Source organism: Scophthalmus maximus, chromosome 5 (genome assembly GCF_022379125.1).
Source record: "Scophthalmus maximus strain ysfricsl-2021 chromosome 5, ASM2237912v1, whole genome shotgun sequence".
Taxonomy (NCBI): domain Eukaryota; kingdom Metazoa; phylum Chordata; class Actinopteri; order Pleuronectiformes; family Scophthalmidae; genus Scophthalmus; species Scophthalmus maximus.
In genome coordinates this window covers 4,920,733-4,947,964 of record NC_061519.1, presented here as the reverse complement: position 1 = coordinate 4,947,964, position 27,232 = coordinate 4,920,733, and the positions used below count along the sequence as shown (strand labels likewise).

The 27,232-nt window shown below is 44.4% G+C and overlaps 1 protein-coding gene across 6 annotated transcripts in view; it reads left to right on the top strand.

Annotated features, from left to right (window-relative positions):
* The window catches only part of ptprua (protein tyrosine phosphatase receptor type Ua), a 170,087-nt gene that overhangs the window by 66,377 nt on the left and 76,478 nt on the right, over window positions 1-27,232 (top strand). For all 6 annotated transcript variants that reach the window (XM_047332192.1, XM_047332191.1, XM_047332190.1 and 3 more), the window contains exon 3: window positions 17,964-18,235. In XM_047332192.1, coding sequence (XP_047188148.1) covers window positions 17,964-18,235 — 272 coding nt within the window. The remainder of the gene's footprint in view (window positions 1-17,963; window positions 18,236-27,232) is intronic.

Below are 27,232 nucleotides of genomic sequence, written 5' to 3'. Positions count from 1 at the left end.
TCAAATATCTTATTTGGTTTCGATGGTCCACCATCTCCCATTTAATGGATATGAAACACTTTTTTTCAGACAATTCCCAGACCCCAGGAAGTACTTTGTTTAATTATGCTGTAAGAAATACTGTATATGGTTGGGCCTGGTATCGTACCTCAATACTTTTAATGTACAGACAGGAATGTGTGTTCTGCACATGCAGCTGAGGAAAAATCTGAAAGGAAAAAGTTGGCATTGAATGTCTTGTCAGGTGGCACTTCAAAAAGAAGAATTTTTTTATTTTTTTTATCCGGTTTACAAAAAACTTTACCATTTGAGAACTTAACCTTCCTTTGTTGAACAAAATTGAATATTTCTTAAAGAAAGTTCTGTGTTGATGGTAAGTTTTGTATTACATTAGCAACATTAATATGAAGGACATTGTAAGGTTTAAAATCACCCTCAGTGGATTCTTACAACTTTGTTGAACTATAAATTTAATCTTAGACTTAGCTTCCGTTTTTGTTTTAAAAAAATGTGTTATTGTATGTTCCTTGCATTTAAAGACGTAAGTAGGACTAGTAAAATAACCACTAAAATCAGAGCAGTCCTCAGAATCGTCAACTGATTGATGGGTCTCTGGACTATTGAAGTGTGCCCGCGTCCGTTTTCTGTCTCAGCTCGGCGGAGGCAGAAGGTTTTTTTTGAGCTTTGTCACTATTAATCACAGGCCACGTCCTGCGCTCTGAACAGAGTCTATAATGCACCAGGCCTTTATACTGTCCTCCTTCGGTACACACTCATGAATGAAAGAGGAAATGAAAAAATAATAATGCATGGATGTAGCAAGTGGATGATGAGGCTTCTTTGTGAGGAAAAGTAAAACGAGATTCAACTTGCCTGGATTGAGGCGCTGCAAATGTCAAACCAAAACTAATAAACATATCAATATTTGAAATAGGGATACAGTGGTCCTCGGGGTGTCAGACAAATCTGCTCTCTGAGAGCAAAATCCAAAGGTAGGAGTGTTTTTTTTAATGTTCATGTGCTAGTGGGCTGTTGTGGTGTAGCTCTATTGATCTTGATTTTCATATAATTGACATATATTCAAAAGGAAGTAGTGCTTGGACATTCATTCATGTTAATCTAAGTTAACTCATGGAAATTAAAAACTGAATAGTAATTTTAATAGAGGCCGTGGACTGGGCTGAATGCCCCAGGATACCTCGGGGCAAAAATGAGTTGTTACCCCCTGTTCAGCCTCCGCCACAACAAGTTAGTCTCTTCCTGTTTTGATTAAGTGCAGATGTATTCAAGAACATGCAACGTTTTTATTAAAACATGTACCAATTTCAAGTAACAAGTTATCTTAACCCTAAACTTTATGGAACAGTTTTGTCATACGGTGGCTGCTGTGCTTGTGTTTCACAGCGGCTGTGCGACTGTGTATGTATTAAATTTGATTCCCCCCCACTCATTCTGCTGTTGAGGCGACGTGCTTGTTTTTAGACCTTGTCGGTGTCAACAAAACTCGAGTGAGATGTTCTGAGAAAGTGTCTCCTCGCCGAAACAGGATCTCATTATTTCCAAGGTGGCCTGGTTCTTCAGTGGCAGGAACAGCGGCAGTTTCTCTCTGCGTTGCAGGTTGACGGAGGGAAATACCACAGCGAGTGTTCCCAGAAACGACTGAAGGCGCATCCAGAAAATATGTCATGCTTGAGTTAAAGTTGAACTTCAGGGACTGCTTTCAGGTCAAAAAAAATAAATACTCATCTCTGTCCTGCTTTCAAGTTGTTTCCTCGGGATTTTGGTAAAAAAAAAAAAAAAATGCTGCAAAAGCGTAAAGGACAAACTGAAACTCAAGCTGGTCTTTGAAACGCCAGTCGAGGTTCACCTGGGTGGACCTCAGAGGCGGAGGTGGATAAAGATTGAAAAAGGAGAACCATTAGATCGGAGAGGAAGGGGGCAACACAGTGAGATGAGATCATGCAACAGTTTTTTGTGCAGATGAGCGGAGTCGGCGGCTCCTAAACTGCCTGAGCGTTTCCTTAATTCATCACTGTCTCGGCGCGTGCGTCTGTTAGTCACGGTGCGGCGGAGCATCTGCGTGGCAGCGACCGGCTCTGATTGATCACCCTTCTGCAGACCGGAGGGGCACATTCCTGGGGCCGCGCCTCGCCGGCGGGGGCCTCAGCGCCTTCGTTAAGGCTGAGACGACCCCAGAAATGAGCGCCACTGGAGGGTTCACCCTCTCAGCCTCTGTTCTATCTCTTACCTTCTGTCTGGCTCTCGCTGTGTTGCCGCTCTCCAGATTAATGGAACCCCCCCCCTCATCCATCCATCTGCTCCTTCTCCTCCACTTTTCTCTTGTCAAGACACTTTTGCATCTTTGCTCAGGTGACTTCCCTTTGTCTTTAACTCACATATTTCTTTTTTGTTCCGTCCCTTCTTTATAGTTCCAATCGTTCTCTGTCCATCTGTCCATCCTCTCCTGATTTCTGTACCAGCTTTTTTTTAGTTACAAGCTTTACAGTTTTTTCACATGTCGAGTCGCGGTGAGATGAGTGCGTCACGCTTGCAGGATAACACTGGCAAATCTTTTTATTTAAAATAGCTTTTTTGAAAAAAACTTGCAAAAGCAATCCGATAATAGAGACTGTTTTTGCCAGTAACTGTCAATGGGGGAACTCTATTCTCTATTCTTCTATTCTAAGTCTAATAGCGTTTTTTGTATTGACTGTGTATGTAATATCATTGCATAAAAAAAATAGCTTTGTGATTGGAATGAGCGCACCATAACGGCCTTGGCATGAAATCTTGAAAGTATCCTGCTGTTTCAACGCTGCAGTGAAATTGACATCTGTTGAACCTTCCACATAAAACCTTCACGCTTTGTTCAGTCAATGGGCAGTCTTTCAGTACAAGACGGGTCTTCTTGAACTGCTGCGTTGGCTTCTCCTCAGCAGCGGCCCGACTTATCGGTTCTGATCCAAGCTTAGGCATGTCGGTTGCAGTTTACATTATACAGCCGAGGGACTTGTCATCCTTCCCCAGTACACACTTCATTTTATACCTGGAAGCTCTCGGCATCTTGAATTAATCAGAACATTCACTAGTGTGTGGATCAAAAGAAAAGATGAACCTTTGCTCCAGTAGCTCTTTTAGTATCACCACACCCTCTTGGCCCGTAATGTTCATCAGAATGATTGAATAGGAAAAGTTACGGTTACAAAACCATCACTTGCTCCTGCTGGTTTAGCTGTATAACCAGAGTATCTCGTGCGTAACAGCCAGTGTTCGAGCCTCGCTCCGTGAGATTGATTGATCAATCAGCTGCCTTCAAGGAGTGGCAGGTGACAAGTTTCTTTGTGACAGCTGACAAAATAATCGGGCAGAGGGGGGTCGCCGGAGCCACCGTGTTTTAAATTGAACTGGTCACAGGTTTTAAGGGTAAATCCATACTGAGTCCCCGAAAGCCGCTGTTATTTTTGACACTGACAACTGACGGGCAGAACCTGCTGCGCTATCACCGAGTGACCAGAAATAGAACCTGCATGAACGGCTTAATTGATAGAAGGAGTTTTACTTCCTCTGAATCGGTGTCGACGGCCCCTTCAAAGTCCAAACCCACTTCACAGAACAATACATTGAAATTTGACAACATATAAGGTTTTGAATTACTGCTTCAGTTTTCCCGCAGCCCTCCCTCCCTCCCTCTTTCCTCTCTCGTCCTCCTTCGTTTCTACCTGTGGTGGGCTGCTGCTGACCCTGGACGCAGCGGCGGACGACTGCACATGTGTGTCTTATCCATTAGAATGGAGCGTTGCCCGGGAGTGTCACTGGCTCAAGTCGTACGGCTGCTTCTGCATCCCACAGGCGTTACATTATTTATCTTCCCAGCTGACACCTATCAACCGTAGTGACTTCTCCGCAGCCCTGCTGACATCCCTGCTGTCGCCCCACTGCCGCAGCCCGTTTGCCCCACATCAACATCCCCAGAGCCTCAGGGGACTTGAGACTTCGACCCCCCCCCCCCCCCCCCCCCCACCCCCCTCCCCCCTCCCTGGAAGACCGTTAGAAATTGTGGCTGACGTAGAAAAACATCTCCCTCCCCAACCGTCCCTCGCTCATCAATCAATCAGCAAAGTGGAACAAAGAAAGCCAGTGCTGCTTTTTATCTGCAATTTCGGGAAGTTGATGAGTCTCTCGGAGAACTTCTAAAGGGTAAATGGAAAAATGCCAGCAGTCCAAGTACATTAGTTACAGTACTGGTGTAGCATGTGGTTCTGCATAACAATCACAGCCTGACCTTGATCCCAAGTGAATGCACTCGCCGCGTTACCACACACACCACTCTCACACACACACAGGTCAAAGGGCAGGGGTGTATTGTTTGCGATTCCTTGTGGTTTCCCTGCACCGTCTCTCTGAGCCCCCCCCCCCCCCCCCCGTCATGGATTAATTGGATTTTTGACCCAGTTCCAGTTTGCTCCCCTCCTTTTCCTTGGGCTCTGCTTGGGAGCTGACGTGAGATTGTGTAAAAATGCTTGTGTGTGGGTCATCACGTGTGTAGAGGATTTAGTGTGTCGCTGGCTGCCCCGTTTCCAGTCAGTTGGGACCTTTTGTCTCCCGACCGCCCTCCTCGTCACACCCCCCCGTATAGGGCATGCAGCCGGCGAACAAAGCCGGACTCCCTGTTTGAATGCTTACAAACCCCCCCCCCCCCCCCCCCCCCTCCTTCCCCTCTCAATTCCAGCCACTTGCCGACTTGTCACAACCATAACAGCCACTGTCACTACCATTGCCATTGTTCTGGCATTTTGGGACCTCGCAAGGGGGCCTGCCGGCATTAAGTTCATCTGTAGTGCACCGCACAGAGAGCCAGTAAAGGAGAGGAGACAAGGAATCGCCCTGCCTGTACGTCTGAAAACTTGTGTCTCCCTGTTTTATTTGTTGTTCTACCTCTGTCGCCCTAAATCAATCCCCGGCTCTCTGTAATAAAACCGATCAGAAGGCCTTTTCCGTGTGGGTGTTTGCGCGTTGTTGTGGAAAGGTCCTTTTTGCCTGCAGTCAGTCATTCTCTCTGGGGCGAATTTCACAATACATGTACATGACCTTGCTCCGAACACACTTGTGGAAAAAAAATAAAATAATGAACGTTGTAATTGCGGCAACTTTGTGTGGATATTTCCCCGTGGGTCTTCAGCGGGATTTTTCATCTTGGTTTGCTTGTAATTACAGACCTGGGGGCTGCTGCGAGTGCAGGGTCAGCTTCCGCAGTCCCTTTATGGACGTCCGTCTGCTCTCCTGCACTGATTTGTAGTCAGTTGGACGGCTCCGCTCCCGCCATCGGCAAAATCCGAGGATTAAGAGTTCTGCTCATAAATGTCAAATGATAGATCTGAGAACAGTGCGCTTTCCCCTCCAACTTCAGCCGAGATGCTTATTATGCTGATTTATTACTATTGATTTCAATTTCCAAGGCTCTGTTTGCTGCGAGCCGTACCATTAAAATGCTGCCACGCAGGATGTGAATTAAGATCCCGGAGATTACAAATGCCTTTCGATTGTGTCTTGCAGATTAATGGCTTTTGAATGAGCAACACCGTGTGTGTGTGCGCGCGCGCCTGCATATGTGAAAGCAGTAATGCCTGCTTTTTGTTTGGCCCATTTGAATCCCGCAGCCAGGCAGTTGGATGGTTCCCTGGCTCCTTGCAGCCAATTGGGTTGAAGCGTGGGTGATTTTGAATAACTCACAGCCACCGCATTGTGTGTGGTACGTTAAGCCGTTACTCCACTTGCTTGAATCCCAACGGGGATTTGTAAAGGCCCCTGTCAGTTAACGGTCGTCCTTTCAAAGACACATTTAAAATTTAAAACGCCCTGCTTTCTTTATCCAACGGGGCGCCGTGTGTTTTGGCCCGAGATTAGGGACACGCACAGGCTCTTTGAAGGGCCTGAGTGAATATCGCAGGCCAGCATTAGTGTGCCCCCTACTGCCAGTCTGATGCCCCTGTAATAGGCTCAGGGCTGTTTTTTTAAATATATATAATCCATAAATGTATCTTGTCACGTTAACCTTTGCTCGTTGATGAGAGGTTAAGGCTACAGTTTAAAGGTGTTATGGGGATGTATACAATTTATTCTCACCCAGTTAAGATCACAACTGATGTGATGGATGCGGTAAATCATACAGTTTAATTTGAACTTGTAATGGAAACTGGGGTTAGTTATCGTTGGATCTTAATTGTTTCTGGTTCTTATCGATTCCCTTTTTTGATTCCAAAATGGTGAAAAAAAATGATGTTAAGAAAACAAATATGTCTTCTATCTATCTATCTGTTTTATATATCAATCTATCTATGTAGTTATCTAGTTTTGAAGCCTTGGCTCTCTCCATATTAGTAAATTAAACTATGGTGGAAAAAACTGTAGATGATTTGTTTTTGTACTCGACACAAACTCATAGCTGTCAGCAGCCCCCTTCAGTCAAACAAACATATATATTTGTATCTGCGTTCGACTTCGAAACTCACAAGTGCTGCTGCTGCTGTTGTTTCAGATGCGTGTCCAGTATTTCTGCTCTCCTCTGCCCACCGGCTGACAATATGCTCCCGGGGTCAGGGCTTCATATCTGGGCTCCGGGCGGGACAGGTGGAGGAAAAAAAGAGCTGGCCTTGGCATCTTGAAGGTGATCCGGACCAGATGGTGGCCTCGCATCCAGATGCACTTTGCACATCCACCGCTGGCACTCTGTAAAAGATAGGGCCTTATCGCAGCCACTCTGCGCGCGTGTGTGTGGGTAGCTGGGAGTGGGCCTGAAGTGACCTGCAGTGGGCCATGATCCAGCCTGCCAAATCCAATACCCCCCCCCCCCCCCCCCTCTTCCGCACAGATGCTGCAGCTCTGCACTGCACCAACTGATGGAAAAATCTGATTTTAAGGCTGTTGGCCTCAAACTTCCCACCCACTTCTCACTATCACGTCCACATCAGTGCAGGGCAAATACAGCCAAGAAACGGGCTTATCTCAAGAGGAGATGGCTTTTGGGAATGAAAGGCTTTTGTTTTTCTTTGCCAAGCAGAACGGCAGCTGAGGACTCAGGAAGACTCCTCCGCAGGGCCCGCTTTTATCGACTTGGCGTCTTCCTCCTCTTACCTCGAGTTACTCTACCTGGGTTTATCATTCTCATGTTGCATTGTGCCATGTGCCTTACACGTACAGGATGTTGTAGATCTTCTCTTTCCCTCACCTCTTTGTGCACCTTGACGATCGTGTCTGTGATGGAGCCTGTTACATCCAGACCCCTCCAGACACACCCAATAGGAGTCGTCAGGAAAGTGATAATAGGGCCCCTTTCTACACAAATGTGAATTTGTTGTAAATACGCGGAAGTCTTGCACGTATGCGCCTTCCGTCCAGACGCACCCGGAGTTTTCGCTGCCTGAAAACGGACTCTTTTGAATCCAGGTCCCAGGATCTCCCCCCCTGCGTTTGTGTATTGGAGTTCGTGTGAACGCCAGATACGCATAGGATGATGTCATATGTCATCGTCTTTCCAATGAATCCATCATTACGGAGAAGTCTCAGGCCCCCCTGCTGAGGAAAATAGGGGGGGGATCATTTTCGAAATATCTTGTGGTGTGGACGGGGCCTAAGTCTGTCTAGAGAAGATACATTCTTTCTGAAGGATGTGCTGTTGTGTTTTTTTTCCTCGCCCTGAAGGACCACAGCCTCAGTCCCATCCATTAGTCTTTATCAAAAAAGCAGTTCTGTGGCCTTTCAAGGCACACTTGGCCTCAGATAATGTTTTTTCCCTCTTTTCACTTTGAGCTTTACTTTTCTTCTCTCATTAATGAACACATTTGGTTTCAGAGTCACATCCCTTTAAGCCTTTAGCTGCCTTGAAAACTAGCATGTGGAAGGAAAACGACACTATGATCAACCTGAAGTCACGGAGAAGCACCACAAGCCCCCACAGAGACCAGCCGATTAAAACAAACAAACAAACTAAAAAAAACTCTGATGACTCGTGGGAGAGTAAGACACCAAATTTAACACCAAATAATATATTTTTTTATGGCATCATATTGTTTGATCATGATAGATTTGATCAGAAAACTTTTGCATATTTGTATTGTTTCAAATTAACTTAATGACACAGTAACGTTCATTGTGAATGAAATATTGTATGTTTGTGCAGCTTTCAGCACATTAACTGACTTTTCCTTTGAGTACTTGTCGTTGAATATTGTTATATTATAACCAATATAAAAATGATCATATATTTGTACTAAACAAACCACAGTATTCTTCAACTTTGCTGTGTCCAGGCATTTGTATGGTTATAGATTCCCACGTTCCCAACCCTTGCAAATGACCATTTATAGATAGTAGAGATAACTCTCCAGCATTTCACTAGATCAGATAAAGATATGATAAAAAGTAAATCAGAAAACATAATGTTCTTTCTTCATATCTTGTTAATAATCTGATTATCTCTCAGATTTACCCTCCAACCTCTTGGTCGCCCTAGATACATTCATGAGACCGTATGTTTCATCTTAAACTTTTCTTTACTCTGAAACTCCTGTGTTTGGAAAAGTCCCTATTGATAAGAGCTCCCCTGCTACTGTACAGGACGACACCGCACAAGCCCGGCTCCCCTACAGCCAGAACGAGCAAAAGGAAGGAGCAAGGCCTGGGAAATGACGTGCTCTGTTTACTAAATGAGCAGAGAAACCTAGAAGAAACGGGCCACAGAGAGCGATACCGGCACAAAGAGCACAGAGAGAGCGCCGGCTCCCCCAAAGGCCTCGGCGATACCGAAATGAAACAAACAAGCAAGTAGATCAGAGGAGTTAGATGAAGAGGCTGAGGGCGGGTGTATCAAGCTGCAGCAGAGGGGCACACACATTGTCACCTCGCCGCTGCTAATGCACTATTGATTTCTGCCACCGAGAAGATTCCCCCGCACCCAGCGTCCACTTCCCAACCACTCACGTCTCTGTCAGACGGCCTGGACTCCGCCTCAGGAGCAGTGTTTTAGGCCCCGGGTCCAGGTCAAGATTAGATTTGTTTTTTCTTAAGCGAGCCCCGAATCCGTGCTGCGAGCGGCTATAGAGAGAACTGTATCGCTTTTATTACTAAACACTGCTTCTGGGGAGACGGTGCTGAAAGTGTGTGGGCAGTCGACAAACTTGTCAATGAGAAAACTTTGGAAACAGCTCGACTTTTTTTTCACAAGCATCTGCCACAGGCAGCCAATCAGGGGGATCTTTTGCAGGGGGAAGCGTTTACTGTGTTTTAGGAACAATAGTTGGAGTCTGTTAAGTACAAAATGAACAAAATGTTGACTACAGCTATAAAAAATTCCATTTACCACCAGCAATTTTAGTTGAAGCTGCAGGAGTAATTACTGTGAACGGTGGGGGGCTACTTTTCTCATTTTATTTCAAACACGGCTTTAACTACTGGATGTCTGTGAAACATTTTTCTGCATTTTGTACCTCTAGTTAGAGCCGGCAGTGCTACCCTCCAGTGAAATTAACAATGGCTGCTCCACTGGAGGTGCGGCTACAGTATAATGATGATAACATTAATAATTTTTCCCTCGTGTGACATGGAAATTTGACTGTTCTCATCTGCTGGAATAAAAGACAGAAAATCCAACCCAATGCAAATGGACACATGTTTTCTGTACTCTGAAACAATTTATAGGAAAACTACAACCTAGGTAATATTTGACCTCTGATAACCACAGTGATTACTGACATCTTTCAGTTCACCACCTGCCTTTGGTTTCTCTTTAATAGAAGTCTAGCAACGGTTTCATACCATAGTTGCGCTCCAGCAAATACTATGCATTACAAATTACCATAGCTGCAAAAATTTGGTAGCCAATTAAGTAACCAACTTGCCAAGTTAATCCAATCAGCAGGGACTGGACATATTAGGCTTCGGTATCTGTCAACCTCAATCTCGTAGTTTCATCCATCATGGTCTACTTTTGGTGACGATGACATTTTTCTAACCACCGCCTCTACAGACATTTGGGAAATGCTGATTACAGCAAGAGAAACCCTTTTTGTTGGCAAGGCACAGGAACATTCTCCACAGGGATGAGACGTTATGAGAGTGTGAAGAAATTATTTCTGGCAAATGTGACTTTATTTTCTGGAAAGCTGTAGAATGCTTGCAGCCTTTTCTCCAGTTGGCTTCATTCTTGCTGGAATCCGTGTATCTCAAAACTTGTCACCAAGTAGGTGACATTTGGAGTAAGTCCTCCAAATGAAAAAAAAAAAAGTTTGTAATCTTTACAATAACACAGAACAGCTGACAACTTTGTCAGTAGGAAAACATTTGTTTGTGGCTTCCAAAACTATTTCCAATCACTTTTTGGATAATGAACTGATCGATTTTATAGGATGATGTCCGTTTATTGAAATATGGTGGTTAACGTCATCGTCATGGACACAATAATAACCACACACAAGGTCAGCGAGCAATCGTGATCACATTTTACCAGAGTTTGGTAACAGTAAACAAACAGCCGCTTCCCGTTTTTAAGTCATGATTTCCATGGTTTCCAGAGGATGTGGTCATGTGGACATACATTTGCAAAAGACTTACCGATTCTATTGGTTTTCATGCGAGCCTAAAACAAAATGTTATCATGGCGATAACAAATATGCAACACAAAATCCATGTTGATGACTGCCAAAATTTCATATCACAGAGTACAAGCCCTTCTTTTATTCATGTAATGTTTATATAATGTTTAATGTAGTTGGATAGGGTTGAATGAATCTATATCAGCAGAGGCAGTGGTTGGAAGGCTACGAGTGAATTTGGCGCCACTGAACTGATGGGTCCCCAGTATGTACAGTATACAGGATGCCTGTTTGCTAATGTTCAACTAAAATATGCCTTTCAGATTAAGGGTTTGGGATTGAATGAGCTCCTCTCCAGTACGTGTGTGTTTGTAATCCTGCAGCACAAACAGAGCAGCGGCTCAGGCCTCGGTGCAACAGTAGCATGTGATGGAGCATGTGCGTACGCATGGTTGGCACATTTCACTCAGTATGTGGTGCTAATCGGTGCATCTTGGAAGCATCAGTGTGGGAGCACATAACTCTGTTGTTGTCAGTGGTCTCCAGGTTGTCTGCTGGGCTCTCGAGTCTCACCTGGGGAATTCATTAGCCGGAGCTGTCAGCTGCAGTCAGGCTGGTATTGTTCGCGGGCATTTAGTGTTTTCTGTCAGTATCGCATTCATGACCAGCTGCTGTTGGTTCACAGATTTCCCATTTTCACGGTGTAAGCACTGTGTCACTTTGTAAAATGGCAGAATCCGCATCGCCTTTTGGCTCCAGTAAACAAGTCCCAGCCGCAGTGAGCAGATGACACACTACCGCCAGAGATGCAAAGAAGAGCACTGTGGCTCTGGGTTGCAATATCATGGAGAGGGGGGGACACAAGGCCGATGAAGATCTGAAAGACTGAATTCAAGGACCAAATTGAAAGTCTTGGATGACCTTCTCCAAATGCCCTGGAGGAGCAGAGTTGAGGAAAATAGTCTGGCTCGCTCCCACCAATCACGCAGTCTCGATGAACATCACTTGAAACCAGACCGTCAACTGTTACCCGCAGCCAGTAGCGCCGGTGGTGGATGTTAGACAGTATTAGATAAAAATTTGATTCAAATGTGTGAGGTTTTGCTTGGCCATTTTCAAGGAAGGACGTGTTGTCATTGGGTAGAACAGGGCAACCTGAGTTATGAAAAAGGGTTATTGATGGCGGTGGAGGGAAGCTGACAAAAAACGACGGAGACAAACATAAAGATAAAAAGCACCCCCGCTATCTTTCCCTCTCTCTGTTGCTGCACTTCCCCGCCCCTCTCTTCCCCTTTCGGCTCCCGCGCCTTTTTCCCCCGGTGCAAGTGTGATAAAAGCAGGCAGACCTATGACTCAGGTTCCCACCCCACATTCTGATATCAATTCAGGGAGCCGAGGCCGTCCCCTAATCTCTAAATGCATGTTCCCTCGCCCTTGGCAGGGTCACAGGAGAAATAGATGGAACCTTATCAGCTTTTATGGATTTATGGAGAATTTTTCTGCACTGGATGTAATTTTTTTGGTGTGTGTATACAGTTTGCGCCTTTGTGTGTGTGTGTGTGTGTGTGTGTGTGTGTGTGTGTGTGTGTGTGTGTGTGTGTGTTCTCAAGGATGTTCACTAAGGTTATCAAAGCTATCTTCGTGAATTTTTATCAGGTTTCTAATTACGGCATCAATCATTTTTGACTTCTTCCATCATGCTAAAATGAAGAGACGCTGGGCTTGTTTTGACAAATTTGTGCCAGTGTTCTACCCTTCAGCAGCTCATCTCTTCTGTTGGGCTGCTCTGTGATTCAAAACCGCACCAATCCATATTTTTTATATTAACGATCGATCACATGAGTTTTCAAACTTGCAAAGAATATTATGCGGTTCCTCTCTTTTCTACGATGTTTTGGTTTTCGGGTCATAAATACATAAATACATTGGTGTTGCTTGACAGATATATTGACGTGGTTATGTATAAAGATTTTAACACCCAGACACAGAGCACACCGAGGCAGGCAGGTGCGGTGAAGATAATTTGATGTGAAATAAACAGGCGTACAGAAGCTCCAGTTGGCAGACAGGCAGGCGTACGTAAACAGAGAATCCGACCGAAAGACACCGAGGAACACGAGAGAACAGAAGTAGGTAGGAAACTCTGGGGAACGGAGCAGCAATGCGAGGCAACGCCTGGGAGCCGAACAGACGACGTGACGGGGGACAAGGAACACACACGGGGGGCAGGGGGATAATTGGACACAGGAAAACACAAGAGGATGGGAGAAATTAGCAAAAGACAGGAAGTGGAACATCCAACAGAAGCACTATTTAAATACTAAGGGTCCAAAAAGAGTCACTTTAGAGGGCTGACTCATGTCTGAGGCAGAGGGTAGAAAACAGTGAATCTGAAGGGCCATTTGAGAGAAAGCTGAAGAACTTGGACAGCTGTAGTTTGGGAAAGTGAAAAAAGAAACCCAACTGATTAATGATTGAAATGTTATTTAGTAAAATAATCAATCCAGCCTTTACTCAGTTGTCAATAACTATTGTTAAATAGCTCAAGGGGTGTAAAACTTCAACAAGTGAGTGTGTTGGATTAACAAGGTGTACCTAATAAACTCTCAGGTGCATTTTTACACATTGTAGTAACTTCGACGGTGTTCATTCTTTTAACCTTAACACAAACTGGTTTTCATCCGTCTTTATAATGTGATGAACACAAGCAAACGTATTATTCACTTAGTTTGTACTGGCTGAACATCAGTTTGCACAGATGTTAGGAGAGCCGTCTCGAGACGAGCCCGAGGGATCTGTAGCTATCGGACAAATCCAGGCACATTTTAATGGTTGGGTATAAACCGAAAAAGAACGCACATCAAAATCCGATTCTTTTTTTCTTTTTTTTTCCATTGTGCTCCGCTGCGGTTTGTCCACCTCAGCATGCCAGTGTTCCCACTCATCTCCGTCAGGACAGCCGTGCTCTGCGGTGCAGCATCCACCTGCATAAGCCACTGAGAGTCAGCGCGTCTGCATGCAAATGGTTTAGGCGCAGCAGTGGTGACATTGACACAGAGGCTGTGAAAAATACACAGATTCACTAAGCTCCGACGCTAATAATCATTAGCGTGGCAGCACTGACGGCATTCAGCTGCGGGCTTCTGATTTTTGGTCGGCGCTTAACATCAGTTTTGCGTCTTAAAAATGACAGACGTCGCCATCGGTCCCCAAAAAAAGTGAGACGTCTTCTTTCGGAGTGGATCGTGCCGTGTCACTCTCTCGGGGTGACATTTTCCGGAACGAACTTTCCCCTCATCAATAATTCAAGCCTGCAAACTTTAAAATTGTTGAACCATGACCTTCAGTATTTGCATCAAGAAGCCCAATAAGTGGAGTGTGCAGATCAAGTATTCATCAGCTGTTTTGATTCTGCTCGTCAGATACACAAACTTTTGAATCAGCATTCAAGAAATGATATGTATCTCGTCGGACTCAGTATCTCCAGATACCCAATATTTAAGGGGAGCGAGGCCAAACAAGCTTACTACCCAAAAACGTTGGTTCAAGTATAGTATGCATATAGCTTCATTATACTTGCAAGCATTAAAAACCTTTTAAGTTATATTATTTCCCTCTACGATAATGAAAATAATTTTGGCTGCAGAAGTTCATAGATTAGTTGCTGAAGGCAATTTTCAGGCAAGAATGTCAAATATTTGCACCTTTTCTTGGTCTTACATTATAATAATTTCAATATTTTTGCGTTCGGTTAGTGGAGAGACTTTTATTCATGTCACCTTGTACTCTTTGTACACCTCGTGTTGTCATGGGCATTTATTACTGTTTTCTGACATAAGACCAGATGGATTATTGAAAATAATTGTCAGATTAAACTGTCTTGAAATGAGTTGTTACTTGCAGCCTTTTCATGAATTTGCCTCTTTTCTCTGTGTAGATTAAAGTCCTCATTCATCTCGGAACATGTTTATAGCATAAAATTCAACTTCAACTGATTCACAGAAGACTGGAGCTTTCGGTGACAAGATACTGCCAACGCTGTGTCTTTATTTTGATTCGCCAAATAGGATGAGTGCGTTAAGATATTTAAAATCGAATGTGGAACACAGCGTTACTGAAGCCGAGGCTGTGTCTCCCCCTCACTCGTCCCAACACCATCCTGTCACATGGACAGATGCAGACTTGTCCTCCTACGTCGAGGGGGTCCAGCTCTCGTAGCTGATGGAAAAAGCAATTTAGCCACAGATCTCCCCCGAGAACTCGCACATCAAAGCATGCGGCGGCGGCGGCGGTGTTTGGGCAGGGGGAGGTGATGGGGGCACGGAGCCCGAGCCTGCCAAGCTTTTCCCGCGAGCAGGTGAGAAAAAAAATATTGGCGTTGTCCAACAGTGCAGCCAGATCTCGGAGGACAGCAGCTGCTTGTTATCACAGGATATTTCGGGCAGTTTGACGTCTCTTCCGTGCTTCTGGGCCGGGGCAAGAAGGAGCCGAGGGAGGGAATGGACAGTGTTCAAGGAGGCTTTTGCGATATATGCATTTTAAATCTCTTTGTATCCAAACCTTCCTTGGATCTCACCCTGCTTTTGACCTGTTCTTTTTTTCCTTAAACCCGAGGACTGGGGCCCACTCCAGGCTACACATTAAACCAGACTCCTGGTGACTTGCTTTTGCATCCTAAATGACGCACAGTTGGGACATGTAAAATGACTTGATAAAACAAACTAAAATTAGTATAATTGAGTTCATTTCACATTTGCCTTTGCCTGAATAAATAGCTGCACCCACAGGAAGATGTTTTTCTTTTCTTATTTTCTCCCCAGACCAGAGTTTGTCATCAGCACACTACATTCCCCAAATTACTTCTTGGGATGTTTTTTCTTACTGACGAAAATGAGATCCACCACATTTCACCTGCTAATGAAACTACCATCGCTCATAGTCGTCTTTGACGCCTTTGTTTTCGCCCTTTTTCCTTCAAAACAAACAGAGAATCTTTATTAATAAATAGATTTTATTCTTGCGTGTTTGCATGCATCTTGAATGATAGGGGCTGGTGAAGGTAGATAATTAGGGGAAATACATATTGGCGGAATAAAAGAATGAGGTAGAAGGGGGAAGGAGGTACAGGACCAGATATGAAGGGAGAGGTGAAGGAAGAAGCCACTTCTCACTCTTGGGAAGGTCGGCAGGATTTGGCTCTGAGTCGGCTGTGGGTGTTGATATGTACAGTGTGTGTGTGTGTGTGTGTGTGTGCATGTTGATATGTATCCTGCATGTCAGCGTGCGAGTATTACAGCCATCTCTCTGGTTTAAGCATTCCCTTGGTTGCCATTACGGCCCTAATAACCGTGTCAGTATGATTAATGCAAGAGGCAGGGCTCTGATTGCACTCTCGCTCACCGACAGCACCTAGGTAACTACGCAGCCCACGATTCTGCTGTCTGTGCTCCCCCCCACCCCGGCCATTTTCGAGCAGCGGTATCCCTCCGCACCGCACTTGGATGTGAAGGTTATACACGCACTCGGCTTGTGCTCCAACTTCCTCTCGGCGGCATCAAAGCGTCAGTTTGACGATGATTGGGAGATCAGAAGTGTACTGTGTGATCCCCGAGGCCGCTGTAAGCCAAGGTGACGGACGCAGGCGGCCTCAGCTTTTATTGCATCTTCTCTTTTAATACATACAATTATTCTACGCCAGTAGAGCTCCAAACTTATCAGTGACATTTTTGTGACACATTTTTTTCTATTGGTATTTTTGATCTTGTGTTGAAGTACTCAAGACATGTCGCCCATTTGTGGTGGGAATCTGAATAGCTTTACAGTATATGAGTGTTGGTTTTTGGATGGACATGTTCCACTCGGTTGTTTTGTGGGATTAATTGTATTCCTCACACTAACAGATAGACGATGGGCTATGTTTAAGTGAAGTTGTGGGCAGACAATGTTACTGTAAGTCAACTAATTACAACATGAGGGTCTTGGTGACCCCCTTCATGCCAGGACCAAACTACGATTCCTTGATCTGACAGAAATCGACTATCTACAAAGAAAAGTATTGTTCATAACACTTTTATTCTAATGTGTCATCGTGGAAGACCACCGATTTAGCGTTTGGGAAGCCTCATGATACCTTGATTCACTTTTCCTACGGAGAAAGTTGCCTCTTCGATTCCTGCCTCAAATGCCTTTTCTTGCATTATGTATCGTACCCACCCGGTCGTTTTTCCTGTGAGAGGTGCTGAACTGAGTGATAGTCAGCTTAAACTGCCGGAACGAGGCCCAGCAAGTCCAAGAGTAATGCCGAACTATAGGTCAGTTTAAAAGACTTCATTTAAAAACCATTGCTCTTCTCCGATTTTCACCGAGGACTCTTTGAATATATCTAGAATACTAAATGGAGTTCGACGTGTTTGTCACAGCGATAGCACCTCTGTTTCATGTGGAATATATACTGTTTGGATGTGTTCCAGCTCGGTGAGTGGGGCCTACACAGTCGAAGCTCCGGTCCAGTGATTGGTAGGCTTTTTCTGTTCTTCAAACCCGCTCGGTCTCAGACACCGACAGCATTAATCACCAGTCGTGGCTGCAGTCGCTCTCGAAAAAAGTTTCTTAGCTGTCGCTTTAAATAGACATCTAATTGTGGCAAACCTCTCGGTTTTATTCCCCCAACTCTCCGCTGTGGCACCTCTCTCGTGGCCAGGGGATTTCTGCCGTGCCGCCGGGACGACAGAGCCAGCAGTGACTCTCTGTGAACCCGAGTCCAAAAATGAGAGCCCAGTCTGAAACCCGGGCGCTTGCAGCTTTGAACACACCAGATCTGAGGCAGTGCTGCAAAACTGATGGCAACCCCTGTTAAGGCAGGAAGCGGGGAGAAGCAGAGACGGACCAAAAAAACAAATAGCCAGAGAGCATCGCCCAAGATATCCCGGATAACAACCTTGCACCTGTCAAATTTGGCTCTTAGGCTCTTTTTCGAGGATTTAAAAATAAAAAAGAAAGCAGCCGTTCTTCGGCGGCTGAAAGCTAACATGACATTTCTATCCTGGGCCGAGGTGTTATGGGTGAAACGCAAAGACTTGGATCTTATTATCTTTTTGTGTCTCATTGGCACTAAGCTCTGCCTGGCAGTCAGAAATGCTGAAATGGCTGTTATATGTGAAGTGTACAGTATGTAGGCATAGCAGGTGCGATTGAGACCGAGTGGAGTCTTGTTTTTTTGGACAAGGTCATTCACTTTTATCAGGACTAAACTTTCAAACATCTTTTTCCTTTCAGTGAGCTGTCTGTGAGAGCCGGCCCATGCTATGGGCAGTCAAATGAGCAGCATTCGTAGTGATACTTGAGAAAAAACTCCTCTAACCTGTCCCTCCCCTCCAGGCTCCTTCATGATGGTCAACTCATCGCAGCACTTCGGGGGCCAGCGGGCTCAGCTACTCCTGCTGCCGCTCAGCGAGAACGACACCCACTGCATCCAGTTCAGCTACTTCCTGTACAGCCGCGACGGCCACAGCCCCGGGAACCTGCAGGTCTTCATCAGGGTCAACGGGGGCCCCAAGGGCAGTGCTGTGTGGAACATCTCGGGCTCCCAGGGACGCCAGTGGCACCAGGTGGAGCTCGCTGTCAGCACTTTCTGGCCCAGTGAATACCAGGTAAGACTCTCCAGACGATAACCGAGGATAAGGAACGTGTTGGCCTTTACAGTTATCACATTGCATAGCAGCTATTTAGGTTTTTAAATCAAGTGTGCAGATGATTCTTGCAGCAATCTGGGACACTGATTTATTTCCATCAACAGCGCTCTACAGTAAACTGGGCTCATTCCAGCTGTTTGGATTTATGTAGAAATGTCAGAAATGAAACCTGGTGGGTAATCACTGATATGTTAATGGGATCCAAACAAACAGCGTAGAACTCCACACATAAAAAATCCCCTTATTTAAGATTCATTTTTTATTCCTTGGAAGAAAAACATTCTCAGCCTTATCCCAGTTTGATTTAGCCATGGCACACCGCAGGTTTTACACATGAAGACTTTTAAAGGTGGAAGTGATGAGTTGAGGGTTGTCCTGGACGGGATTTGGAGTTTTAAAAGAAACCTGTCATGTCCGAAAGACCGAGACATTTACAGGGAAGAGAGGATCCAAGGAAAGACACCGTAGAGTCGCTTCACCGGGGAATGTAGTATCGAGTGTGTTTAGAGCCAGGATATAATTTGTCTAATATTCAATCTGTCTCTTATTAGTTCACCATTTTATGAAATATCAATACTAAACTTCTGGAGTAACCCTTTAATTACCACGTGTTTTTTTTGTAGGAGTGCTGACACTGTTAGTAAACTGATACGTAATTGGTTAATTGACAGAAATATAATTATAATTATTATAATTGAATTGTCATTGTCACGCAAGTAAAGATATCACACACACAACACACACACACAAGCACACACACACACACACACACACACACACACACACACACACATTAGTCAGACTAATTAAGAAATCCATGTGGGTTTGGGAAGAAATTGTTTGGATATGAAATTTTTTAATCAAAGTAATAAAAATGATTTAGAAATGAGTTTATATCGAATTGCTCATCAATGAGTTGGTGGCTACATATCATACTAAGAATACTGACCATATATGAAGTGGATTTGATGATGATTAATGGCTGAATAGAAAAAAAATGTTTTATTTATATTGACTATTATAATTTGAATAATCAATCATAGATTCTTAAATTCCCAAGTTTGATCTTCACATTTTTTTGTGTGCCTTTTCTCGGTAAACACGTTTTGTGCTAAATGGCCACGGAAGTCGACTGAACCGTGTTTGTCGAGTTTCACCGTGAGCCAACCAGCTCTCTGCAGACATCAGGCGTATGTCTCATCATCACAAACTCTGCAGATGAATTAGCGATCAGAGAGTTTCTCTCCTGTTTGTGATCATTAAAGTGGATGTCTGTACTCAGCTGGAGCATCTGCCACTGTATGGGACTTCATTTACATAAAAAGAATATGAATGATGCTGATGCCCTTGTAAGTGGTGCAGGTTTTGCAAATGTGGCCGACTATAGTATTGCTGATACGTCTTTAAGCCATTTTGTATTAACCAAGGGAAATAAATCGTTGGTCAACAGTTTCACAACTGCACTTTGCTCAGTTGTACAGTCAGAGAAGTTACAGTGTTGTTCATGTGTTGAACGTAGGAGATATTTAAGTTATGAGAGCAGCTTTATGGAACATTGGTGTTTTTCTGATGTAAATGAGTCATCACATATTGAATTTCATCCAGTCGAACCGATCAAAAAGGAATCAATCCTCGACTCTGTCAGCTGAGTTGACATCTGATCGGATTGGTAGATCAGTGCTGGTATCCAGCTCTAATGAAGATAATTAAAGTCGCCGTCACTTTAATTAAGGCGAAGCGGTCGTCATGAATCATCGGAGCAGAAATCACGTTTGTGTTACAGTATGTCAAATTACCAGTAGTGATCCTGCTGCTTCACATGTATCAAGAGTGTTGACTGAGGTCAGATGTGGTCTACACAGTAGACCACAGCATTGATGAACACAGGGCTGGACCTGGTCGGGGTCAGCTCACAACGCAGATAATATAATGTGAGTTATTGTGTTAGTGTGATACGCAAAGAATCACACTAACACACTAACACCCCCTGGGCACCTACCTGGCGAAGAAAGCTGTGAAGCCACACAAGCGTTATTTCTCCTGCCTCATAATGTCATCCTGAGATTTAGTCTGTACCTAATTGATATATTGTGATTACAAATATTGAATTTGAAAAAAAAAAATGTCACTACATTGGCCAGCCCAAAATCATCTAATGCCTCGCTTCATCGAGAACTTGAGGTGCCACTTAACAAGGCACTTCACCGCCAGCTGTTCCCCCCGAGCTGCGCTAGGCCCACTAAACACTGACCCGTGGCTGTGTCAGCTTCAGCGGCGTTATTATCATTCACACCATATGCAGGAATTAGCAAATTGCAGCGGCGTCGTATATCACTGTGGCTCAATAGGTGTATAATTACAGTGGGCATGTGTTTGCGTTCTATCTTTATTTATTAGTCAATTTACCTGCATGCCGCAGTCTAATCAATAGCTCCGCCTGATGCCCGTGTCGTCGTGCCGCATTATTAGCGTTGTTGCGTAGCTTGTAAGATTCTGATGACTGCATGCAGCCCTACCTCATGTCATTACGGCCGATAATTCATCCCCTAATGCTGTCTCTCTTCCCAGCCTGCCCCCTCCCCTCACCCACAAACAGGCGTTAATGAGAGTGCAATGGCTGGTGTGAGGGACTGTGGGAGCGTGGGTCTGCCGAAACAGTCAATTGACCTCAATTCCACGCGACCCTCTGTGCGGGGGAGCGGGCCAGGTGTTTGATTCCATAACCTTGGCGCACCCTGGGCCCCATCTCAATAAATCAAGAGCCAGTTAATGAGATTAGAGGGCTGCGCAGATCAATGAGGACAGCCTGCACTTTACCATCCTCAGCTCTGCTGTCCTGCGCGACTCTCACACACAGCCAAACTGATTTAAAGTAATGATTCCCCCCCCCCCCCCCCCTTCTCTGTGGACGTTAGAAGTTTGTCTGCCGCGCACCAGGAGGAGGTGGAGTGGAGGCAGGGGGAGGGTGCTGTCAGATGGGTTAGCTGAGGTGAACAATCAGACAGGTCGGCCCAGGCGGGGAGTTTGCTTAGCGCCGCCGTGTTTGCCATTTGGACAGGCGTGCATAAGCAATGTAATCCACTTTTCAGGTGATGTATGTCCACGGCAACTGATTGATGAGAAGGTGCTGTTCTCCAGAGTCCCCCCGCCAGGCATGTAGACACAGGACAGATTGCATTATTTGCCTGACAAACCTGGATGGCTGTGCAGCAGGTAATGGAGCAGGTAACGCTGAGCAGATGAGCGAGGAGGCTCAAACGTGGGCCTAGAGGAACAAAGTGTGTCTATCTGCTGTGTGAAGAGGAAGGGGAGCGAGCCCGGAGTGGGGCTCGTGCCTCTTTCAAGTGTTCCCCATCGCCACAGGAACACCCCCCCTTCCTCGTCGGCTCCCACAGATACGAGTCCAAGCTCATCGCAGGCCCCACAGGGCTCCACTCATCCATCCGGTCCCAGCGATAAGAATCATTGTCCAGCACTGCCAGCCGACAGATGAGCCCCCTGCAGGCCATCGGGGAGCAGGGAGAGGACTTGTGGAGAAAGTGCTTTTGATGGTGTGTGTGTGTGTGTGTGTGTGTGTGTGTGTGTCTGTGTGTGTGTGTGTGTGTGTGTGCGCTAGTGTGTGTGTGTGCGCACAGAGATGTGTTGGACTGTGATCAGAGGTGTGTTGGTCAACGCCAGTATTTTTCGGTTTCCAGATGTCTGTTATTGATAGCATATTTTGTGCTATAAATTAGAACATTTTCTGGCCTGTGCAGCACGGCAACGATGGCAGGGTGGACTGGACGTAGATCTGTGTAGGGACAGTAAAAACCTTTTGGAGCCGCCCGTGTTAGCAACTCTGCAAAGAAATAAACCCGGAATATATCAGAAATGTATCAAAATCTGGCCAGCTTGGCCATTAAAATAGCACGCCGGTGATTTAGTACTGCACTCCCATGAGGTTCAAGGGACTTAGAAAGAAGAAAAATTGATGCAGCACAGGCTGAGATATCTGGACTCAAATCCCCCAAAATGCTGGATCCATAACTCAACACAATATCATCTCCTCCTTCGACTGTCCGTGCCTCTTTTATAGGAGGTGTCCCTTTAACTCCATCGTTGGTATAGTTTTGTTTTTTTCTTCCAATCCCAGATAACCCTGATAACATTATAAGGGGTTATTTCTCTCTCTTGACAAAGCTCTTCCGGGGCCTCAGAAGAAATAATAAAACAGTTTTCAAAGCTGTATGTAAATATTTGTTGGGAAATGAATGTTTACGACATAGTAATACATAATAATTTATGTATGCAATATACAGTATGTAGTTTATATAATGTTTCAAGCATTTCAAGTATTGCAAACACAAGACAATATACCTATTTCATCACTAATCCTATTATATATTTATTTAATTTTGTAGGAATTTTGATGATTTTAAATAAGAATCTTTCAGACTTTTCATAAATTCAAAGACCATTTTTGAACTGAACTCATGGTTGACATTTTAAATGAAAATAGCCTTTCCTTTTGATTTGAACTCTGCCATAACCCGTCTTTTACAGTTTTGATTGGTAATGTCATGCCATACCCACAGATAAGCACAATTCACAGCGAACTACGCACGATGCAGGTTATCCGGGACAATAATCTTTTAACTGATATCAGCCTCACTGCTACTGTTCATGAGCTATAGCGTGTCAGAGCTGAATTAAAAATCCGCTAATTAAAATTAAGAACATTCATGTAATGAAACACAGGGTGGGTTTTATTGTGAAAAAACAACAACATTATCTTTGCCGCTGATGGTCCTTTTCTGCTGGGTTATTTTCTGTGCATCAGCCTTTAGACTGAATTCTAATAGGGGTTTCATGCTATCAATATGAAATTATATAAAATAAGATACTGTAAAATATTTGACATTTTATTCATATACTTTATATAATTTTAATAATGATGAAAGGTCTTAAAGATTAAAATCACTATAAGAAGTTAAAAAAATACATATTTATGCTCTATTTGGGGGGAAAGGAGATTTTTGTGGGTTCAGCCTGCATCACGTCTTTTCCCCCAAAGCTCTGAAACCACACACAAAGACTCGTGTCTCGTTTCCTCCAGCAGCCATACTGCAGCGGCCCTGCAGCCGTGCACCTCGCCATATTTCTTCAGGCCCGCAGAGAGACGAGGGGAAGGCTCAGTTGCATGTCATATATTTCAATGTTTCACTGCCACGGTGCCAATGTGGATCAATAGCGGTGGCCTCGTTCTCTCTGAAGAAATCAATTAACAGGACATCGCCACAATTTTTAAATGACTGCATGTGAGTCGCTCGACTAATTCAGGTCCTCATGAAGATTGATGGCAGCCGTGCATCAATTTAGAGTTTTACCAGAGTGCACGTACTTAAATTATTTCTGCAGTGCTGTAATGAAAACTTAAAGCAAAAAAAAGATATATTTCTCTCGGTGGAGTCTTGCTCTCAATGCGATCCCTTTTTAATGCATTGGCTCTTCGTCTTATGAATTCACTGTGAGGCCTCCTGGGGTGCAGTATGGATTTTGTTACTCTACACTATCAATTCTCCGGCATTGAATTTTATGAGACAAACACGGTGCTGCGGGAGGCTCATATTAAAATGCTTGCATGACTTTTACATCAAATGGGCCTGTCCAGCTGCTTCCGTCCCCACAACCATCCACACTCGCTGTTCCTGTGCCAGGACTTCCTGATTTGGATTTCTCCCTCGTCTCATTTCCTTTGGTCGCCGACAATGGCCCGGCGCCCCATCCTGGGAGATGGCATCCCGCTGCTTGCAGTAAACCAAACCTTGATTCATACTTCACAGATTGTGCCTTTGCGGCGTTGCACGCTTCCCTTTTTTTGTTTCCTGTTTTTGTCACAACAAGAGACTGTGGATGACATCACCTTGATCCGGATATTCTCAACTGGACAAAAAAAGAATCCATCTCTTTTATTGTCTGCAGAAATAGATTGTCCATCCCACCGTGCCTACTTGTGTGACAATTGGGAAAAGGTGAAACTTTGCCATCAAATATTAAAAATTCTATCCCGCCACATCATGACAAACTGCATTGGTGGTGTGGTTCAAGCTTCCACACCCCCACTCTCTATCTCCTTCACCTATCCATTATCTTTGCTGCCACCGTTTTCACTTCTATACTATACTTTTTTTTAAATCTCCTTCATATGGTTGACCTGCAAGCTCCACGCAGGGTAACGTAAGAATAAAGGTAAAAAGGCAAAACAGGATGGATATTTACCAATTCAACAACGTATGCACATTTAAAATGTGGGTAATTTAGGGAAACACACCAGACTGACAACACATGCTGTTTGAAGCAAAATGTCAGCACAACCACACTGAGCCTAGAGGTATCAAAGAAAGGAAAGTGAATAATTGATGATATGTTTTTAGGTTGTTTTTTTTTGGTCATATGATGAGCAAACAAAGACAAACCATTAAAACCAACATAAGGCTATTTCTGTTGCCTCAGCACAGAGGAACACTACCCAGAGAGTCTTACTAGGCTGACTCACCACTCTGCGTGGAGCTAGTTTAAAAAAAGGGACAGCCAGTATATATAATTTCAAATATTTAGCTATTTGAGTTTTGAAAGATTTAATATTCACAAAGTCCCTTCATGTAATCCTGAACCACAATTATATATTCAGATTATGAAAGCATTTGTACTGTCACAAACTCTGCCGATAATTAAAATAAACCTATTAATATAAAACACTGCTTTAGCCACTACTCACTGTTCTGAATGTGTGTGTGTGTGTGTGTGTGTGTGTGTGTGTGTGTGTGTGTGTGTGTGTGTGTGTGTGTGTGTGTGTGTGTGTGTGTGTGTGTGTGTGTGTGTGTGTGTGTGTGTGTGTGTGTGTGTGTGTGTGTGTGTGTGTGTGTGTGTGTGTGTGTGTGTGTGTGTGTGCGCCATGTTTTAAACCCAGAGTGACCCACTTTCTACTATCTGTGGCATAATTATCATGGAAATGAACTGAAAAGTCATTTTTTGGATATATATTAAAAATGGCTACTCTCCGTCTTTTACTAATGTCTTGTTTTCTTATCAGCGTGCAGTGTCACTTTGCGTGCTTTTGTGATATTCTGTTGCCTGTATTGGCTGCAGATTTCCTTACGCCGCACACATGTTGTGAAACTGAGGAACACGTTTGCTAAATTTGCTCATGTTTGTATGTAACAACTGCAAGGGGATCCCACTGGAGCCGGTCGTTGTCGGCTGCAAATGTTATTCCTCAGTGTCTGGCAGAGTCGTATTCAAACACACTTTTCTATAAGTGAGTGCAGTGTGGAGGATCTTAATGATGGCTCAGAGTGCGGAGCTGGGTGAATCGATGGCGGCGCGTTGCGCCGACGCGTGATGAATTGAGGAGTTTATCAGTCAGACGTCTCTAATGGCCCGACATAGGAATGAAAAATAAAAATAAATTAGTCGTAGAGAAAAGCCTTTGTCTGTATCCATCTGCCAAGGCCTTTTGTGGTATTGATTGGCCTGAGGCACTTAAAGCCTGATGTATTGTCAACATTGCAAACTACTGCCCGTCTTAACTGCACAGTCTGACTTCCACTTGGCTTTGGCATAGATAACTAGGGTTAGTATGAGTGGGTGAAATACTCTGGCTACCACACACACACACACGCACACACACTTCCCTGATGTAGCGTACAGTTTACAGCTTTCATCTTAGCAGCTGTTAATGCACTCGGTCCGTGAGTTTGGAGTTTGTCGCGCTGCAGTAAAAAGTGAAGAGTTGCTGGTGGAGGAAATGATCTGGGCTCTGCTGACTGTAATTACCACTTGGAAACCCGGAATGACTTTGTTGCTCTCTGGGAGGCCTCCCCGATTCACTTTGAGGCACCGCGTGCACCAGGCTCATTTAGATGAGCGAGTGAAAATTTGAGTTGTGTTTAAGGACACCTTTAGCCACGGTAGGGATTGATAAAGGGGACAGTTGAGCAGGAGGAAGTGATTTATTCATGCACCGTGCAGTGCAGGGCCTGTCAAGGTAAAACATTTCGTATTCACAAGAAGTCTGATGAAATAACCTGCAGACCTCGAAGGTTTGGGGGTTATTCAATCACATATTGTGTTGTTTGACGTTTCTTTACAAGAATTGGGCTTTCAGGCAAGCCATGATCTCCACAGTCATCTTCTGAACGCCTTTTCATTATTGGAATTAATGCACAGTATTTGCAATAAGAGTGACTAAGAAAAGACTGATTATAAAGTTCTCACATACAGAGACTAAAGTAGCAGGATGTCTCCTCCTTGTTCCTACACTTGGGACATGACTGACATACCTAAATCTGACATGACTTGTATTCTGATGTTTCTAGAGTCCGTGCCCCACTGGTTTTGAGGTTGTGTAAACCCTGCAGTACATTCACGTTGCCGTCCCGTCTGTCGAAACTGTATAATTCAATACTGATATTAACATATGCATTTGAGCCGCTCCTGTTCCTAGTGCAGTCATTGGGATTCCAAGTGATACATTATGGTTGGCACCGGTGTGCATCAGGGCACACAGTTCAAACTTTCCCCACAGTGTGTTGCAGAGAAAGATGCACCTTGATAGTGATAGAAGTTGTGAGCTTGCCACCGGACCTGCTTCTATAGAGAATGCTGTGACTGTGTCTATTACTCACGATGTAGTAATCCACCATACACCAGGTGTCATTTTGTATCGCGGTACATCTGTCACGTAAGAGTTATTGCATCACATATAGCATTTCAAATTATCTCACAATGCATCACGACAAGCAGAATACTTTGCACCTACTTGTGTCTTTGCATCGACTTTGTATGTAATATCATTGTGAGAAAACGTTGCTTCACCTCTTGATTCGATAAAGTGTAAGCAAAAATAGTATATCTAGCAATTCATCCTGTTCATGAATATTGAGACACCTCTGTCACCCCTGCTGAAACCAGTGT